General features: G+C 41.4%; 1 protein-coding gene across 1 annotated transcript in view; it reads left to right on the forward strand.

Moving 5' to 3' along the window:
• The window catches only part of LOC124127475 (ankyrin repeat domain-containing protein 50-like), a 41,134-nt gene extending 23,562 nt beyond the window's left edge, over positions 1 to 17,572 (forward strand). Inside the window, exons 3-5 of the mRNA XM_048402082.1 lie at positions 15,455 to 15,514; positions 15,987 to 16,052; positions 16,631 to 17,572. Of these exons, the coding sequence (XP_048258039.1) occupies positions 15,455 to 15,514; positions 15,987 to 16,052; positions 16,631 to 17,430 (926 nt within the window). The 3' untranslated portion in view covers positions 17,431 to 17,572. The remainder of the gene's footprint in view (positions 1 to 15,454; positions 15,515 to 15,986; positions 16,053 to 16,630) is intronic.
• The last annotated feature ends 4,515 nt before the right edge of the window (positions 17,573 to 22,087 follow it).

The following is a 22,087-nucleotide window of genomic DNA, read 5'->3' on the forward strand; positions in this document are numbered from 1 at the left end:
GATACACCAGTCCTGTGTTTCTAATGTCGGCGGGTAGCGTCATTAACACTTCTATCAATGTTCAGTAGACATAATACACCAGTCCTGTGTTTCTAATGTCGGCGGGTAGCGTCATTAACACTTCTAACACTGTTCAGTAGACATAATACACCAGTCCTGTGTTTCTAATGTCGGCGGGTAGCGTAATTAACACTTCTAACACTGTTCAGTAGACATGATGCACCAGTTCTATGTTTCTAGTAGCAGCGAGAAGCGTCATTAACACTTCTAACACTGTTCAGTAGACATGATACACCAGTTCTATGTTTCTAGTAGCAGTGGGAAGCGTCATTAACACTTCTAACACTGTACAGTAGACATGATACACCAGTCCTGTGTTTCTAATGTCGGCGGGTAGCGTCATTAACACTTCTATCAATGTTCAGCAGACATAATACACCAGTCCTGTGTTTCTAATGTCGGCAGGTAGCGTCATTAACACTTCTATCAATGTTCAGTAGACATAATACACCAGTCCTGTGTTTCTAATGTCGGCGGGTAGCGTCATTAACACTTCTATCAATGTTCAGTAGACATAATACACCAGTCCTGTGTTTCTAATGTCGGCGGGTAGCGTCATTAACACTTCTATCAATGTTCAGTAGACATAATACACCAGTCCTGTGTTTCTAATGTTGGCGGGTAGCGTCATTAACACTTCTATCAATCTACAGTGGACATAATACACCAGTCCTGTGTTTCTAATGTCGGCGGGTAGCATCATTAACACTTCTATCAATGTTCAGTAGACATAATACACCAGTCCTGTGTTTCTAACGTCGGCGGGTAGCGTCATTAACACTTCTAACACTGTTCAGTAGACATGATGCACCAGTTCTATGTTTCTAGTAGCAGTGGGAAGCGTCATTAACACTTCTCACACTATACAGTAGACATGATACACCAGTCCTGTGTTTCTAACGTCGGCGGGTAGCGTAATTAACACTTCTAACACTGTTCAGTAGACATGATGCACCAGTTCTATGTTTCTAGTAGCAGCGAGAAGCGTCATTAACACTTCTAACACTGTTCAGTAGACATGATACACCAGTTCTATGTTTCTAGTAGCAGTGGGAAGCGTCATTAACACTTCTAACACTGTACAGTAGACATGATACACCAGTCCTGTGTTTCTAATGTCGGCGGGTAGCGTCATTAACACTTCTATCAATGTTCAGCAGACATAATACACCAGTCCTGTGTTTCTAATGTCGGCAGGTAGCGTCATTAACACTTCTATCAATGTTCAGTAGACATAATACACCAGTCCTGTGTTTCTAATGTCGGCGGGTAGCGTCATTAACACTTCTATCAATGTTCAGTAGACATAATACACCAGTGCTGTGTTTCTAATGTCGGCGGGTAGCGTCATTAACACTTCTATCAATGTTCAGTAGACATAATACACCAGTCCTGTGTTTCTAATGTCGGCGGGTAGCGTCATTAACACTTCTATCAATGTTCAGTAGACATAATACACCAGTCCTGTGTTTCTAATGTTGGCGGGTAGCGTCATTAACACTTCTATCAATCTACAGTGGACATAATACACCAGTCCTGTGTTTCTAATGTCGGCGGGTAGCGTCATTAACACTTCTAACACTATACAGTAGACATGATACACCAGTCCTGTGTTTCTAATGTCGGCGGGTAGCGTCATTAACACTTCTATCAATGTTCAGTAGACATAATACACCAGTCCTGTGTTTCTAATGTTGGCGGGTAGCGTCATTAACACTTCTAACACTGTTCAGTAGACATAATACACCAGTCCTGTGTTTCTAATGTCGGCGGGTAGCGTCATTAACACTTCTAACACTGTTCAGTAGACATGATGCACCAGTTCTATGTTTCTAGTAGCAGCGAGAAGCGTCATTAACACTTCTAACACTGTTCAGTAGACATGATACACCAGTTCTATGTTTCTAGTAGCAGTGGGAAGCGTCATTAACACTTCTAACACTGTACAGTAGACATGATACACCAGTCCTGTGTTTCTAATGTCGGCGGGTAGCGTCATTAACACTTCTATCAATGTTCAGCAGACATAATACACCAGTCCTGTGTTTCTAATGTCGGCGGGTAGCGTCATTAACACTTCTATCAATGTTCAGTAGACATAATACACCAGTCCTGTGTTTCTAATGTCGGCGGGTAGCGTCATTAACACTTCTATCAATGTTCAGTAGACATAATACACCAGTCCTGTGTTTCTAATGTCGGCGGGTAGCGTCATTAACACTTCTATCAATGTTCAGTAGACATAATACACCAGTCCTGTGTTTCTAATGTCGGCGGGTAGCGTCATTAACACTTCTATCAATGTTCAGTAGACATAATACACCAGTCCTGTGTTTCTAATGTTGGCGGGTAGCGTCATTAACACTTCTATCAATCTACAGTGGACATAATACACCAGTCCTGTGTTTCTAATGTCGGCGGGTAGCGTCATTAACACTTCTAACACTATACAGTAGACATGATACACCAGTCCTGTGTTTCTAATGTCGGCGGGTAGCGTCATTAACACTTCTATCAATGTTCAGTAGACATAATACACCAGTCCTGTGTTTCTAATGTCGGCGGGTAGCGTCATTAACACTTCTAACACTGTTCAGTAGACATAATACACCAGTCCTGTGTTTCTAATGTCGGCGGGTAGCGTCATTAACGCTTATAGCACTGTACAGTGGACATGATACACCAGTCCTGTGTTTCTAATGTCGGCGGGTAGCGTCATTAACGCTTATAGCACTGTACCGTGGACATGATACACCAGTCCTGTGTTTCTAATGTCGGCGGGTAGCGTCATTAACACTTCTATCAAAGTTCAGTAGACATAATACACCAGACCTGTGTTTCTAATGTCGGCGGGTAGCGTCATTAACACTTCTAACACTATACAGTAGACATGATGCACCAGTCCTGTGTTTCTAATGTCGGCGGGTAGCGTCATTAACACTTCTATCAATGTTCAGTAGACATAATACACCAGTCCTGTGTTTCTAACGTCGGCGGGTAGCGTCATTAACACTTCTAACACTGTTCAGTAGACATAATACACCAGTCCTGTGTTTCTAATGTCTGCGGGTAGCGTCATTAACACTTCTAACACTATACAGTAGACATGATACACCAGTCCTGTGTTTCTAATGTCGGCGGGTAGCGTCATTAACACTTCTATCAATGTTCAGTAGACATAATACACCAGTCCTGTGTTTCTAATGTCGGCGGGTAGCGTCATTAACACTTCTATCAATGTTCAGTAGACATAATACACCAGTCCTGTGTTTCTAATGTCGGCGGGTAGCGTCATTAACGCTTATAGCACTGTACAGTGGACATGATACACCAGTCCTGTGTTTCTAATGTCGGCGGGTAGCGTCATTAACGCTTATAGCACTGTACCGTGGACATGATACACCAGTCCTGTGTTTCTAATGTCGGCGGGTAGCGTCATTAACACTTCTATCAATGTTCAGTAGACATAATACACCAGTCCTGTGTTTCTAATGTCGGCGGGTAGCGTCATTAACACTTCTATCAATGTTCAGTAGACATAATACACCAGTCCTGTGTTTCTAATGTCGGCAGGTAGCGTCATTAACACTTCTATCAATGTTCAGTAGACATAATACACCAGTCCTGTGTTTCTAATGTCGGCGGGTAGCGTCATTAACGCTTATAGCACTGTACAGTGGACATGATACACCAGTCCTGTGTTTCTAATGTCGGCGGGTGGCGTCATTAACGCTTATAGCACTGTATTGTGGACATGATACACCAGTCCTGTGTTTCTAATGTCGGCGGGTAGCGTCATTAACGCTTATAGCACTGTACCGTGGACATGATACACCAGTCCTGTGTTTCTAATGTCGGCGGGTAGCGTCATTAACGCTTATAGTACAGTAGACATCATGCACCAGTTCTATGTTTCTAGTAGCAGTGGGAAGCGTCATTAACACTTCTAACACTATACAGTAGACATGATACACCAGTCCTGTGTTTATAATGTCGGCGGGTAGCGTCATTAACACTTCTATCAATGTTTAGTAGACATAATACACCAGTCCTGTGTTTCTAATGTCGGCGGGTAGCGTCATTAACGCTTATAGCACTGTACAGTGGACATGATACACCAGTCCTGTGTTTCTAATGTCGGCGGGTAGCGTCATTAACGCTTATAGCACTGTAAAGTGGACATGATACACCAGTTCTATGTTTCTAGTAGCAGTGGGAAGCGTCATTAACACTTCTAACACTGTAGAGTAGACATGGTACACCAGTCCTGTCTTTCTAATGTCGGCGGGTAGCGTCATTAACGCTTATAGCACTGTACAGTAGACATGATACACCAGTCCTGTGTTTCTAATTGCAGCGAGAAGCGTAATTAACACTTCTAACACTGTTCAGTAGACATGATGCACCAGTTCTATGTTTCTAGTAGCATCGAGAAGCGTCATTAACACTTCTAACACTATACAGTAGACATGGTACACCAGTCCTGTGTTTCTAATTGCAGCGAGAAGCGTCATTATCACTTCTAACACTGTACAGTAGACATGATACACCAGTCCTGTGTTTCTAATTGCAGCGAGAAGCGTCATTTCCAATTCTAACAATGTACAGTAGACATAATACACCAGTCCTGTGTTTCTAATGTCGGCGGGTAGCGTCATTAACGCTTAAAGCAATGTACAGTACACATGGTACACCAGGCCTGTGTTTCTAATTGCAGCGAGAAGCGTCATTAACACTTCTAACACTGTTCAGTAGACATGATACACCAGTCCTGTGTTTCTAATTGCAGCGAGAAGCGTCATTAACACTTCTAACACTATACAGTAGACATGATACACCAGTCCTGTGTTTCTAATGTCGGCGGGTAGCATCATTAACACTTCTATCAATGTTCAGTAGACATAATACACCAGTCCTGTGTTTCTAATGTCGGCGGGTAGCGTCATTAACGCTTATAGCACTGTACCGTGGACATGATACACCAGTCCTGTGTTTCTAATGTCGGCGGGTAGCGTCATTAACGCCTATAGCACTGTACCGTGGACATGATACACCAGTCCTGTGTTTCTAATGTCGGCGGGTAGCGTCATTAACGCTTATAGTACAGTAGACATGATGCACCAGTTCTATGTTTCTAGTAGCAGTGGGAAGCGTCATTAACACTTCTAACACTATACAGTAGACATGATACACCAGTCCTGTGTTTATAATGTCGGCGGGTAGCGTCATTAACACTTCTATCAATGTTTAGTAGACATAATACACCAGTCCTGTGTTTCTAATGTCGGCGGGTAGCGTCATTAACGCTTATAGCACTGTACAGTGGACATGATACACCAGTCCTGTGTTTCTAATGTCGGCGGGTGGCGTCATTAACGCTTATAGCACTGTATTGTGGACATGATACACCAGTCCTGTGTTTCTAATTGCAGCGAGAAGCGTCATTAACACTTCTAACACTATACAGTAGACATGATACACCAGTCCTGTGTTTCTAATGTCGGCGGGTAGCATCATTAACACTTCTATCAATGTTCAGTAGACATAATACACCAGTCCTGTGTTTCTAATGTCGGCGGGTAGCGTCATTAACGCTTATAGCACTGTACAGTGGACATGATACACCAGTCCTGTGTTTCTAATGTCGGCGGGTGGCGTCATTAACGCTTATAGCACTGTACCGTGGACATGATACACCAGTCCTGTGTTTCTAATGTCGGCGGGTAGCGTCATTAACGCTTATAGTACAGTAGACATCATGCACCAGTTCTATGTTTCTAGTAGCAGTGGGAAGCGTCATTAACACTTCTAACACTATACAGTAGACATGATACACCAGTCCTGTGTTTATAATGTCGGCGGGTAGCGTCATTAACACTTCTATCAATGTTTAGTAGACATAATACACCAGTCCTGTGTTTCTAATGTCGGCGGGTAGCGTCATTAACGCTTATAGCACTGTACAGTGGACATGATACACCAGTCCTGTGTTTCTAATGTCGGCGGGTAGCGTCATTAACGCTTATAGCACTGTAAAGTGGACATGATACACCAGTTCTATGTTTCTAGTAGCAGTGGGAAGCGTCATTAACACTTCTAACACTGTAGAGTAGACATGGTACACCAGTCCTGTCTTTCTAATGTCGGCGGGTAGCGTCATTAACGCTTATAGCACTGTACAGTAGACATGATACACCAGTCCTGTGTTTCTAATTGCAGCGAGAAGTGTAATTAACACTTCTAACACTGTTCAGTAGACATGATGCACCAGTTCTATGTTTCTAGTAGCATCGAGAAGCGTCATTAACACTTCTAACACTATACAGTAGACATGGTACACCAGTCCTGTGTTTCTAATTGCAGCGAGAAGCGTCATTATCACTTCTAACACTGTACAGTAGACATGATACACCAGTCCTGTGTTTCTAATTGCAGCGAGAAGCGTCATTTCCAATTCTAACAATGTACAGTAGACATAATACACCAGTCCTGTGTTTCTAATGTCGGCGGGTAGCGTCATTAACGCTTATAGCACTGTACAGTACACATGGTACACCAGGCCTGTGTTTCTAATTGCAGCGAGAAGCGTCATTAACACTTCTAACACTGTTCAGTAGACATGATACACCAGTCCTGTGTTTCTAATTGCAGCGAGAAGCGTCATTAACACTTCTAACACTATACAGTAGACATGATACACCAGTCCTGTGTTTCTAATGTCGGCGGGTAGCATCATTAACACTTCTATCAATGTTCAGTAGACATAATACACCAGTCCTGTGTTTCTAATGTCGGCGGGTAGCGTCATTAACGCTTATAGCACTGTACAGTGGACATGATACACCAGTCCTGTGTTTCTAATGTCGGCGGGTGGCGTCATTAACGCTTATAGCACTGTACCGTGGACATGATACACCAGTCCTGTGTTTCTAATGTCGGCGGGTAGCGTCATTAACGCTTATAGCACTGTACCGTGGACATGATACACCAGTCCTGTGTTTCTAATGTCGGCGGGTAGCGTCATTAACGCTTATAGTACAGTAGACATCATGCACCAGTTCTATGTTTCTAGTAGCAGTGGGAAGCGTCATTAACACTTCTAACACTATACAGTAGACATGATACACCAGTCCTGTGTTTATAATGTCGGCGGGTAGCGTCATTAACACTTCTATCAATGTTTAGTAGACATAATACACCAGTCCTGTGTTTCTAATGTCGGCGGGTAGCGTCATTAACGCTTATAGCACTGTACAGTGGACATGATACACCAGTCCTGTGTTTCTAATGTCGGCGGGTAGCGTCATTAACGCTTATAGCACTGTAAAGTGGACATGATACACCAGTTCTATGTTTCTAGTAGCAGTGGGAAGCGTCATTAACACTTCTAACACTGTAGAGTAGACATGGTACACCAGTCCTGTCTTTCTAATGTCGGCGGGTAGCGTCATTAACGCTTATAGCACTGTACAGTAGACATGATACACCAGTCCTGTGTTTCTAATTGCAGCGAGAAGCGTAATTAACACTTCTAACACTGTTCAGTAGACATGATGCACCAGTTCTATGTTTCTAGTAGCATCGAGAAGCGTCATTAACACTTCTAACACTATACAGTAGACATGGTACACCAGTCCTGTGTTTCTAATTGCAGCGAGAAGCGTCATTATCACTTCTAACACTGTACAGTAGACATGATACACCAGTCCTGTGTTTCTAATTGCAGCGAGAAGCGTCATTTCCAATTCTAACAATGTACAGTAGACATAATACACCAGTCCTGTGTTTCTAATGTCGGCGGGTAGCGTCATTAACGCTTATAGCACTGTACAGTACACATGGTACACCAGGCCTGTGTTTCTAATTGCAGCGAGAAGCGTCATTAACACTTCTAACACTGTTCAGTAGACATGATACACCAGTCCTGTGTTTCTAATTGCAGCGAGAAGCGTCATTAACACTTCTAACACTATACAGTAGACATGATACACCAGTCCTGTGTTTCTAATGTCGGCGGGTAGCATCATTAACACTTCTATCAATGTTCAGTAGACATAATACACCAGTCCTGTGTTTCTAACGTCGGCGGGTAGCGTCATTAACACTTCTAACACTGTTCAGTAGACATGATGCACCAGTTCTATGTTTCTAGTAGCAGTGGGAAGCGTCATTAACACTTCTAACACTATACAGTAGACATGATACACCAGTTCTGTGTTTCTAATGTCGGCGGGTTGCGTCATTAACGCTTATAGCACTGTACAGTAGACATGGTACACCGGCCGTGTGTTTCTAGTGGAGTCAGCTAGCGTCAGTAACACTTCTAACACTGTACAGTATACATGATACACCAGTCCTGTGTTTCAAATTGCAGCGGGTAGCGTCATTAACACTTCTAACACTATACAGTTGACATGACACGCCAGTCCTGTGTTCCTAATTGCAGCGAGAAGCGTCATTAACACTTCTAACACTGTATTTCTAATGGCGGCGGGTAGCGTCACTAACACTTCTTACTCTGTACAGTAGACATGATACACCAGTCCTGTGTTTCTAATGGGGGCGGGAAGCGTCATTAACACTTCTAACACTGTACAGTAGACATCATACACCAGCCCTGTGTTTCTAATGGCGTCAGGAAGCGTCACTAACACTTCTTACTCTGTACAGTAGACATGATACACCAGCCCTGTGTTTCTAATGGCGTCAGGAAGCGTCATTAACACTTCTAACACTGTACAGTAGACATGATACACCAGCCCAGCCCTGTGCTTCATTAACAAATCGTGGTTGAAGCCATGTGTGAACAACTTTTAACGAGAGAACTTTTCTGTCAGTCCCTTGTCATATGCTTCATGACAAGTATCCCACTAAGAAATATCAGAGATTAAACACGTACCGGCATATATTATTCGCGAAATGAAATACGTCTCTCCATCTTTATTCTCGTTCTAAAAGCGATGTTAAGTTACTTAAATAATTTAAATCTCCTCACTGAATCTAATCGCTGACAACTGTACTTACATCTGGTATCAATCATCTCCAGCATCTCGCTCTTCATCCACTCGATTTGCGGGCGCATCATGTCATGACACGTTCAACGCACAGTGATGGAGCAAAAAGAATATTGCGGGTTGCCTCATAATTTACAGGAATGTGATTGACTTCGTGCATGTGAGGCGGAAAGACTGGCAGTAAAGGCTAGGGGCACTCAGAGGTTGACAAACTCCTCTCCTCGTTACATGGCTTATATGCGGCCTTAGATTTTCTCAGTCAGTGACTCACTATTAACTTAAATGTTTTACATCTGTGACTCACTATTAACTTAAATGTTTTAAATCTGTGACTCATTATTAACTTAAATGTTTTACATCTGTGACTCACTATTAACTTAAATGTTTTACATCTGTGACTCACTATTAACTTAAATGGTTTACATCTGTGACTCACTATTAACTTAAATGTTTTACATCTGTGACTCACTATTAACTTAAATGTTTTACATCTGTGACTCACTATTACCACATCTGCTTTACATATCGTTAATAAACTATACTGTATGTCCGCCTGTAACAATAGCACACGACATACCAAACCGAATCGTTTTGTTTCTTTTTTCATTCATTCACAATCTGTCCTTTTCGTGAAGGCACACCCTATTAAAGGATTAAGGCATGCCCTATTACTAGTATGAAAAGCTATTTCCAAGGGAAGATTTATACCTGCATGTCAAAATGTTTCTACAGGACGATGATCTCACTGTCTCGCGCTCATTATTGCGGTAAACTTTCTTACAAATGTCATGCATTTCAGGGTTGAACAGCTTACAAAAGTCGAAAATTAAAAATCTACCAGACCAAATGTGACATGTTATTGGCAATTGTATAAACAAATAGAAATGCATGTACTTTCTACTCAATTGCCCATAAGGCATTATTTCAATTACCAACACATCCCATAGATTTTCGGAAAACTATTACATACAGTTGAAAAAACATACTGTTCAAGGGAGAATATTTTAATGCGGTAAGAGTAGATGTCATCATATTGTGCGGGCGCTAGCCGTAGGTCGGGGCATGCTTATCATTTTTGCGAACACCTGGTGTCATCACTGATTTTCAGTGGTCATTCACATAATTTTAACCGCTATTTTGATCTCTACACAAAATGGAATCTGTTTCGGCGGATAATCTAGATTCGTTATTCTCTTGCATTGGCAATTTATCTATTTGCAGTCACGAGTCTAGTTTCATCACTTGGCCTTACCTCGATCAGCTCGATCGTACGTTCGTGTAAATGTGGAAAAACACAACGTAAAAGCGTGATCTATAGAATACATTGACAGGTGGTTCCTTGAAATGGCAGTTGCCCCCTGGAGGCTTATGATATAGACACAATAGTTTTGTTTTCGTGCTAAATACGCAAGGCCTAGTTGCATGGAATGTTGGCTGCCATTTTCATTTGGCGTTGATTTGGTTTGCCATTAATATAGACATTTTGCTAAACGGTGACATTTATCACCAAATACATTCAGCTTTAAAAGCGGCCGAATAGTACGAATAATTTTTTTAACACTGGAATACAGACATAGGCGTAGATGTCAGTAGTTGGGTCCCCAACCGCAACGAACGTGTTTATGTTTGTAGGGAAGTTGTCGAATGAAAAACGTTCCACTTATGCGCAGTTCTTTATTACGGTCGAAGCCGAACGCTGTCTGCAGATCAGTATTTTCTTACACAGACAGCACAGAGGGTTTCAGTTGCGGTGAAAAATATTTTGAAGCATAAATGAAAATATTATCAATTGATTATTAATCCAACCTTAGAGTGATAAAGGTGCCTGACATATCTGTGAGAGGTATATTTGTATGACACGCGAAGTTAGTGAGTGAGTGCGTATGCTTTTAGCATTATTCCAGCAATATCACGGCGAGGCACGCGTGGTAACAAGAATCTGTGACAAGTCATAGACGGAAATTGATAAGCAAATATCCTTCCGCCGCACATGTGGTGGGTGAGTTGGTTTTAACGCCCCTTTAAACATTATTCCAGTTATATCACGGCGTGCCAGCTTAATGTGGGAGGAAAGCCCAAAGTGATGCTGGTCTCAGGCGTTTACCACTTCGGTGAAACCCACGAGCACGGGTATGGTGCTGACAAACCTAGAAACGTGATCGGGAAACAGGGACTAGAACCATCAATCGCGGCACCCTAGAGACGACTGGGCCACCAATGTACTGCCCCCCCCCCCCCCCCCCCCCCCCCCCCTGTTCGCACCTGTACTTGACCCCAACACTGTAAACCGACAGACTACTTTTCATCAGGCTCATCATTTTTCCACATCGATGTCTCCGAATCATCGCCTCCTTCGTCTTACACATCATTGACATCCACCAGTTCTTCAACCCACAATTCCCTAAGAGCATTCACATAGTCATTCCAATGATTTAAATAAATGTGAATTCAGATTTAGGATAAGGATTATGTGAGCAAATTTTCCACCGTTTTCCGAGTCCCGTTTCAAAACAATATTTTGCCTGATAACTCAGAAGAAAATGTTTGCAGGACCGCACTGTCGATAGATTTCTAACGCCCTATAAAAATATAGATTCTGATCATGGATACAGGAGTTATAGCTGTTATATGACAGACGCCAAAATAGCCACAAATGATGAAACATTGTCACCTTTCAGAGTTCCATTTTGAAATAACTCGTCTTCCTGATTGAGTTGTCAGAACCGCATTGTCAAGGGTTTTCTGACGCCCCGTATATATAGATAAGTATTCTGATAATTGGTATATAGCAGGAAAAGCGACCGTTCCGTCACGCATATTAACACCTGTATAGTTGGCTTACCCAGTAAGAGACAAAGCAGAAAAGCATTGACTCTTTTAGGAAAGTCCAGTTTAGTAACATTTAGTCCCGTGAATATAGTTATCTTATTTATACAAAGGGACAGACAGACAGGCAGGCACACAGACAGAGAGACAGACACAGTTGACCAAGTCGTTTTAGGCGGCACAATTCGCCATCAAGAGTTGCGTCCCCTAGGCGTGCACGAAATCTATAATCGTAGGTTCGAATCCCAGCACTATACAATATTTCGTATATTCCTCCCACATCAAGCTGACACACCGTGGTATAACCGAAATACTGTTAAAAGCGGCGCGAAATAATAGTCATTCAGGATATCCTTTTTGACGATCCTTTATCGATAAATTACTAGTATATCAAATAACCAACAACACTTTAACCCACAGATTTAGTTCCTACTTAACGGACTTAAGTATGCACATGTGTTATTGCTGTGACTGAGTTACATACCTGGGCGCATTCATCTACAATCAAATTTCAAGTTCAGTAAAACTTTTGAAAATAAGCAATACGAAATATAACAGCAACAAGGCAACACTTCATCACTGTGTCAGCGGCCGACATGTTTTACAAATACAACAGCATGGATTGCTCAAGACCTTATTCTACTCCGGATCTTCACGCGGAAACAATGCTTTGTCGAAGGATAAAGTACAGTCAGTGCATTCATCTTTTAGCGAAGCATCTTAGAATTAAAATAAATACATCGTTTACACACGATGATGAGGTAGATTTCTTTAACCAATGAAGTAGGCTTAATTTGTTACCTCAACATGCAATCTGAAACGAAATATGGTAAGACTGTAGTAAGACTTGTAGATCTTGTATCACTCCACACTGTATTATCCTGAAGTGATCGGCACAAGCAGTCGAGCGCCAAACTATGCCATGCTCCTAACCAGATACGTCACACTGACGTCATAACTCGCCCCTTCGCCAGTCAAGGCGTTTCTTGACTGGCAGTGAGATGTGTCGCTCGTGTTAGGACGTAAACGGTGGTAAGTTTTCAGTTTGTACTTCAGGATTTTGTTAGGAAATGAAATGAAACAGACATTGTAAATATAGTAAGATTTATGTACAACAGAATACATTTTGAAGGAATCAGGTGCTTCACACAATGTTAACACCCAGACGTTTGTTTAGCCTGCCACCGGGGATAAACAAACGTCTGGATGTAAACATTCATACCTCGTTTCAACTGCAAAGCTTGTTTGTTCTATTTGAAACAGTATATTGCAAAAATATGCTTGTAAGTTTCATCCTCTGAACTAATAACAACTAAATATATTTACAACTGAGACTAAAGACTAGATAATATGAGATTTTATTCTAAATCTGTTCAGTCATAGTGTCGGCTATGTTTTTTCGCTCATATGTTTTAAAACGTTGTTCTGCATCATATAATGGAAGAAATCTACTGAAATACATCCCCACTTCAGACCAGGGCCTCATTATTTTTACACTCAGCTTTGTTCTAATCCGGAATATCTTATGTGGAACAAATGTATTTTTGCAGGGCACCAACATTGTTTTTTGAAGTATGGCAAGGAAATGTAGAATATATAAGGGCAAATGTGATTCTCATTATTGTATGACTAAGTTAGAACGAACGTTAAACGTGTTAAATGCGAAAACAATTTGGCGCTCGTCACCCTGGCAATCGGCATTTCAATCTTAATCACGTAATAGTGCCACGTGTTTATACCCTTCTTTACACAACCAAACACCGTATCAAACATCTTGTAGTGCCGGCGACAGTTTCTCCCTCAGATAGAATCTAGTAAGCTGATCTTTGATGGATGTACTGCCGCCATCGCTCGGAATGTTGGATTATGACAGTGTTGCAAAGAATTTTCCTGACACTGAATTACCACTGTGTTGCACACGCGCCGAGTCATGTAGACCTGTTGCTCTTTTACATTCATTGCATCATCATGAAAAGTTTATAACTGAAATATTATTCTGTAGCATTTCGTATATCGACGTTTGTAATACTGTATAGCCCGAGACACCAAACGACGTAAAATGCACCAATTTCAGAGTCTAGTTAAGAGAGTGTTTGTATTTGGGAGGGTGGGGACTAAAACATCAAGCAAAGTCACTCGGAACAACAAATAATTTACGATTGGTCGCAGCACTCTTCATTTAGTAGCCTGTTATCATCATTTGGCAAAAAGCAATATGGACACAGAGAAACCGTCAAGACAGTTGTCGATTTGACGATGTATCCACAGACGTTGAAATGCACGAAAAATATATTTTCCTCCAGAATATACACTGCTGGGCGTCATATCCTGGTACAAATATATATAACGATGTACATTGATTCTCACTCACAACAAATACCTGAGTATAATTTAAATAAACAGTAATAACATAGCAGGCAATGAAAATTAGAAAACAATGTTCAGTATTTGACCTGTATGTACTATGTAGATTTGCTATTCACAGTATTGATACTCAAACAACAACTTGTTATTGATATTGATATTGTGCAACAACGCACCAACTTGCGGGGACCGTTTCATTGTCATAACGATTCAACCCACAACTAACGAAGTCAGACTAAAATGCTAATATCATTCCATAATTGGGACTTAAGGGTAGGTAGCTGAGGTAATACCATGTTGTAATGTTCTGATATGATAAATGCACATATGCTGTGTTTCAGTTTATTTGAGATCTGGTCTTTCTTCCGTGTACAGCAATATAAACTAACATGTTTAGTCCTTATAGTCCTCATAATGGTAACATCTAAAACCCTTAAAATGACATGTTTACTAGCCTAGTCGTTATGATATCTGAACTATTGGGATGTTGTAGTAGTGTTCATTTATGGTGTATGATTATATTATTATGACAACAAAATAACAATCTATTCAGTTTCTGCAACTTCAACCAAGAGAAGAGATATATCTCAGCAGGTAGCACAGAGGCAGTGTGCAGCTTAGGTTTATTCAGGGAGTGTTTTTCCAGCAATCTAAATCTAATAAATATAAGCCATTTTCAAAAATTGTCAGTCACCATGCTACGGTATATTAATCAGGGTTAGAAACTAACAGTTTTTGTCCACTAGTCCTTATAATGATAACATATAGCCAAACCCTAAAAATGTGCCAATTTCTACTACTCCTTAGGATACCTTTACCATTGGGCAATTTGGTAAGGACTACAGGACTAGTGCCAATTTCTAACGCTGTTAATAATAACTCTACTACAGCAAATGTATTATAAATGAAGTTTATCAGTGAATAAATTTGAAAGTCACACATTTGTTGAAAGGCAAAAGCTTCTTGTAGGCCAGTAGTTGTAATGTTTACCTGCAATATATAGTTTTCTGAACAGCATATATGATGGGGTGGGCCTAGAGGATATAGCATTCGCTATTCACGAGGTTGATTCCCCCGCATGGCTACAATTTGTGAAGCCTATGTCTAGTGTTCCCCGCCCAGATATTGCTGGAATATTGCTAAGAACCTGTAAAACCCAACCCAACTGAACAGCATATTTTGTGTTTCAGCCTCGAGCGACCGGAGCCACAGAGAAAGGGCTGCACAGATGACGACAGTGACGACCCATGGTAGGTGGGAGAAGCCAGCAGGTGGTAGATACTGTCACTGTCCAACTTTGTAAGAGATGAGGTCACATCAACATGTAACAAATATAAGCCTGAAAGTTCACTCCAAAAACCTCCATAGGAACAGCCTCTACAATAACAAGCTGATAAATGTACTCTCTTATTATCCTAATAATTTGACACAAGTCAATTGTATTGCCAGTACCACCATAAGGCTCAATCCAACACGCCTGTACAGACCCGCGGCTCAGATGAACAGCAATCTCAATGTTTGTGTTGTATATTAATGATAGTCGTTTGAGTGATTTATTAGTTGCTGGACTACCTTATATAATTATACCTCTACTAAGATGAATGGTTTTGAAATTGTATTCATCAGTCAAAATTTTAAAAACCTAAACTTTGTCGAATATCTGGTATGTAGAATGCTTATGTGGTCTGTATAGCTTTCTGAACAGCATGTTCTGTGTTTCAGCCTCGAGCGACCCGAGTCGGACCACGAGGACACCAGTGACGACCACAAAAAAGCCTGCTATCCAGGGTAGGTGGGAGAACCCAGCGGGCAGAAAGACCACACTTTAATCCCACCAACAATTAACAAGCTGGGGTATAGTCCCATTGGGTTCTGACTTGCTTCTTGCATATAATCGTATCCCAGTTGTGTCGATCGGTGCTCATGTTGTCAACCACTGGACTGTCTGTCTTTATCAGACTCCGCCATCTTATTGCTGGACTACTGCTGAGTGCGGCGTAAAACAACAAACAAACAGACTGACATAAACCAAGGTCATGTCTTATAAGATCTATCTAATATTTCCAAACAACAACTGTACTGACAGTATCGTCTCATAAAGCTCAGTCCATCAAACGTTAACACTCTCCAGCCATACACAGAATAATGTTACAACAACTGGATCTGACAGAAAGATTCTAAACATTGACTACATAATCCTTGATTACATGAACCAGCTGTCGTCCTTCCCCTTGATCCTTGTATTGTCAGCCATGTTGGAAGTGGTTGATGACGTGCCGTGTCACGTGTCACCGCGTTGAGGTGTGAACCATGTAGATGTATGACAAAGATGTCTGGAAGTGTAGAGAGTTCACTTTGTGTTACAGCGACTCCATCACCAGCAGACTGCGATGACCTCCATGACGCCAGCAGGTTGGGGAACCTGGAGAAGGTGAAGCGGCTCCTGTCGCGGGGCGTCGACGTCAATTGTAGGGTAGAGGGGAGCAGGACACCGGTGATGGGGGCAGCAGGCGAGGGACACACAGACGTGGTGGAGCTCCTGGTGAGTAAAGGGGCCGATGTGTCACTGGTGGACAAAGACGGTGACAACATCCTTCACCTCGCCTGTATTGGAGGACACTTGGAGATAGTGAAGTTTGTGCTGTCTCTGAACGTGGTGGACATCAACAGTAGAGGAAGGGGGAGCATGACACCGGTGATGAGGGCAGCATGGATTGGACACACAGACGTGGTGGAGCTCCTGGTGAGTAAAGGGGCCGATGTGTCACTGGTGGACAAGGACGGTGACAACACCCTTCACTTCGCCTGTATTGGAGGACACTTGGAGACGGTGGAGTTTGTGCTGTCTCTGAACGTGGTGGACATCAACAGTAGAGGAAGGGGGAGCATGACACCGGCGATGTGGGCAACACAGTATGGACACACAGACGTGGTGGCGCTCCTGGTTGGTAAAGGGGCTGATGTGTTACTGGTGGACGAGCGCGGTGACAACATCCTTCACAAAGCCTGTTCCGGCGGACACTTGGAGATAGTGAAGATTGTGCTGTCTCTGAACGTGGTGGACATCGACGCCAGGGACAACGGCGGACTGACGGCGGCCGACTCGGCGAGAATCTTCGGATATACGCGAGTGGCGAATCTCCTCGTGTCCCGCGGCGCTCAGTGATGTCAGTGTCGTGTTTGTGTAGACGGTGGGGATGATGTGACAGTGACGTGGTGTGCCGTTCACGTCGTCGTGTGTAAATATGTCTTTTATTTACGTGAAACTGTTTGTTGTTTTTGGAGCTGAATAAAACTTGTAAAAAGTTTCTCAGACATTTTGTCATTTGTTGTGTTTGGAACTTCGCATCATCAGGTAAGAAAATTGTTAACTGAGTGTAAATAGAGATGATGTGTGATTAGAATGTACGCACCGCACCTCGTGATATGTTCGTGCATGTCGTTATATATTTCTGTGTTAGTTTTATGCCATAAGTTTGTAATTAATCGTGAAAAAAAACAAAAAAACTGTTTCTTTACATCTCGCTGCACTCGGTTACCTCAGACCGAGACGAGGTTCGCCCAGCTGACGTGGCGCCAAATGTACAATGACAGTGACGTCACGGCATTCCAGCTTAGGTCTAAACACTAAAGCTGCGGGCTGTTTTCTCTGCTAAATACGATATCGGTAATTCACAGGGCGGCACAATGCTGGCTTCACGACATATGCAAGTACAGCACAGGCCTCATGTGGGCGATATAGTTTAACAAAGAAAAAGAATACATCTGTTTCTAAAGAGATGTGTTCCATATTATTGCTGCTAAAATTTTAAAAGAAATATTTCTGATTGGCGAGATATTTATTTTCTCTCTCCCATTTCACCATTTCAATCAAGCTTCTTCCCAGCGCGTGACACCTTCTTTACACTTTCGTCTAACGACTGACCAGATTTGGATATTTGTCAGTGTTCAATAGGATATCATACGTAAATATAAGACAGAACATGTATGAATGAACCTTCGATAATCTCGTGTTTGTTTGAAGATTGTTTACATAAGAAATTGATAAGTTTATAGTGTTGTATACGATATTTCTTGCCTTTGGACAAGATGAAATGTAAATGTAACAGCAACATGTACCTTTTTTTGGGGGGGAGTGTAATAGCCAATATTATAAGTTCATATAAACAATTTCCATGAATAGCCGTTTCATTTTATTTTAAAGCTAAAACTGAATATATTACTTTAACCAATTGGATAATATTTTTTGTTAAAATATACGCACACATTTCCAGGACAATTGTCTTGGTCTTGGAAATATGTTTTAGGTCATTTGATATACATAACAGTGATATCTAACGATTCGCAGGTGCGCGTTGTCACAAACGATTTACGAATTATTCCTCTCGTTTTGCATTATATAACCAAAAGGTTCATCTGTTTCTAAATATTGTGATCACAGGATACTAAACTGTTTACGTTCTTTCTCCAAGAATTGTAAAAAAGTAATTAGGTGAGGTATATATATATATATATTAATCAAAATGCCAGTGTCGTCTTTCTCCGACGTTGTCATAAACATAAGAACAACTATGACCTCAAATTGAATGGTGTCATTTGTTTAATTCATTACATTTGATCATAAGGCTAGTGCTCCATTTATAATGGTGCAACATAAGCCAATATCACTTTCACAGTCAGAAGAAAGTTGTAATCTAATTTTCAGCTTAGATAGGGCCATTCATTTCGCTATTACTTCTGTTTTATGAAGTACGATTTCATCATTTCTTACGTTAAAATAAGGGAGTATACAGTTTTAATATCGATATTTGTGTTGGAATAGTTTGGTTACTCGTGAACAAAATACCACGAAAATATACTGTCCTTGCCCACAGCTAATTCTCACCAAGTGACCTGAGTTTAAATAAACTGGAGCTAAGCATAGCTGAGTTATGCCCCCTTTTCTTTTTACGTGTGTAACCTCTCTGCCGCACTTTGACGTCATAGAGAATAAGAGTGTTTTGAAAGCACATCATCCCCCGCATGAATTTTTTAACGAGTTTATATTTTCTTTGTATTTTATGAAATAACAACGGTAGATGGCACTGCACATTTGAAACAAATTGTGCAGAACATTTTGTTGGGTGTAATCCAGTCTGAATGCTAATGCCAGAAGGATGTAGCTCACCCACAAAAGCCTTATACAAGGAAACTAACTATAGTTATAGTTATAGTTAGATATTGTGATATTCTCTGGAAACTGGAGGAGTAGATTTCATGAAGCTCCGTAAAACAGGGGCAGTAACCCTGTCAAATTAGGCGAAATGAAATGGGATTGCGATATGCGTATCATCAATATGTCGACATCTTGGGTGTAGAGTGTCAGGGATATTCTCAGGACACTGTAGGAGGAGTTGATTTCACAAGCTTAGTATCCTCTCTCACAATTAGGCAAATGAAGCTCCGTAAAACAGGGGCAGTAACTCTGTCAAAATTAGTCGAAATGAAACGGGAGTGCATGTGCGTATCATCAACATGTCGACATTTTGTGTGTAGAGTGTCAGGGATATTCTCTGGAAACTGTAGGAGGAGTTGATTTCACAAGCTTAGTACCCTCTGTGGGACGGACGGACGGACTGCGCCTCGACATAATCCCCATTCGCCATTCTGGCCCGGCGGGGGATAAAAATCAGTTTTCTTCATTTACGGCAGGCTATTTTTTGCATTGAATGTATGTCGTTTTACACACGCATATAACTCCATTTGATATATATTTATGAAGTTCAGATATAAGGCAGAATTTTGTTTCACAGTTTCCGTAAAGCTGCTAAATAAAATAAAATCGTCGCACAGTACCTTTACCAGTGTACGATAAAAAGCGGCGAAATTTCCTGAATACATTTTCGGACAACACTTGGCAGTATCTTTTGTTCAAACCGGATTAATATCTGCAGTTAGATTTACACCATTAGATAGGAAATTTAATACTCTGCGTAATCTTATAGTCGGAGGTAGATCCAGTCCCGCATGAGCGCAGTTGTCGCACAGCCTTCACTTTTCCGATCTTAGGAAAATGTGCCTCAGAAAAAAAACCTCAGCATCCAGCGGGTTAATTTTGATTGCGTTTCCCATTTTTTAAGATACAATATGTATAATGAATACTGACGAGGCACGATGGGCTTTTCATTTGGCATCTATCGGTTTGTTCATCGCAAACGCTTTTCCGAATGTAACTGACGTTAAGTGAATTTGGCGATCGGCTGATACACAATCATGTTATCTAACAGTTGTAATATATGCAATCGTTTTTTCTAATAGTTATAAAATAAGCATAAATTTTATTTAAAGAGCAAAAATTTTAGTTTTTGTTGCGTATTTGATACGCAAGGATATGATATGTCTGCGTAGTTCCGTTTATTTAATGTGTATTTTACGCAAATACACAGCTCATCTCGAGCTGTGGAATTTACCTTTTTCTTTGTTTAATCAGATTCGACCGAGATTGCAGACTAACATGAAATCATTAGACTGGGTTCCTGTCTACCTAAACTAAATTGCGCTAACCATGCGTGGCGCACCAACAATGGAACCAGTTTAATAAAATCACCATACTTGCCCCTAACATTCCTACTGTGCCAATTCTATGATAGTTGATACGAAATAAAATTCAAATTGACAAAACAATAATTATTAGCTGGGGTAAGTGTATATTCGGCGTCACGTAAGTCACATGAATATAAACAAATGGTCAGTCGGTTTGCGAGTTGAACTCCAAGCATGGTTGTGGTCACCTATCACAGTGGGGAGCTTTGACTGGTCCCATGGATAGCAAAGAGAAAATTGCATTCCAATAGCAAAATAAGCGTATAGTCGACGAATCATCTATACCATCCTTAACCCGTTATGGTCCCAAACCAGGAAACTGACCCAACATTTCTTTTAGGCCATGTCAAAATAGCTACAAAGGAAATTCTAAAATAAACATTTATAAAACTCCTTAATATCAAATGGCACCAGTTCAGTATGTGTCTGGTAAACATGCAAAGTTTTGTAAGAAATTATTTAACGGAGTTTGAGCTACGCTCCGGAAACGAACAGCACCCTTATAGAACCTAAGTCCGACTTGTTGCCATGGAAACGTAACAAATTAAAATTTATAAAATTCCTAAATAGCAAAAGGCACAAGTTCAGCATGAGTCTGATTGACATGCAAAGTTTCGTACAGAAATATTTAACGGTTTCTGAGTTATGTCCGGAAACGATTTCGGGACGCACACACGCACACACGCACACACGCACGCACACAGACACACACGGACGGAACCCATTTCTATATCCGCCGCCAACTTCGTGGGGCGGGGGATAATAAGAGGTCCATAGGGCCTGTGTCACTCACCTTGATATTCATGCCATCAGTCCATTTCTACAACTGTGAATTCCTGTCAGCTGAGAATACTTCCAACCAAATGTCAGTGATGGGGAGTGGTGGGTCAGTGATGGGGAGTGGTGGGTCAGTGATGGAGAGTGGTGGGTCAGTGATTGGGAGTGGTGGGGCAGTTATGGGGACTGGTGGGTCAGTGATGGGGAGTGCAGGGTCAGTGATGGGGAGTAGTGGCTCAGTGATGGGGAGTGGTGGGCCAGTGCCCCCCCCCCCCCCCCCCCCCAATACATTTGATACTTCAAATTACAGCTGTCTGTGAATTTAAAGATTGTATGTGTGGATATATGAATAGCTGCATTTTCCTTTGATTAAAATCACACAAAGGCTAATAAATACAGTGATGCTATATTCTTATTGTAAAGGAAAAAGCTGATAATCAATTAATTAATATGAATGAGACTTT

Source organism: Haliotis rufescens, unplaced genomic scaffold (assembly GCF_023055435.1).
Source record: "Haliotis rufescens isolate VD_foot unplaced genomic scaffold, xgHalRufe1.0.p SCAF_24, whole genome shotgun sequence".
In the NCBI taxonomy this organism is placed as follows: Eukaryota; Metazoa; Mollusca; class Gastropoda; order Lepetellida; family Haliotidae; genus Haliotis; species Haliotis rufescens.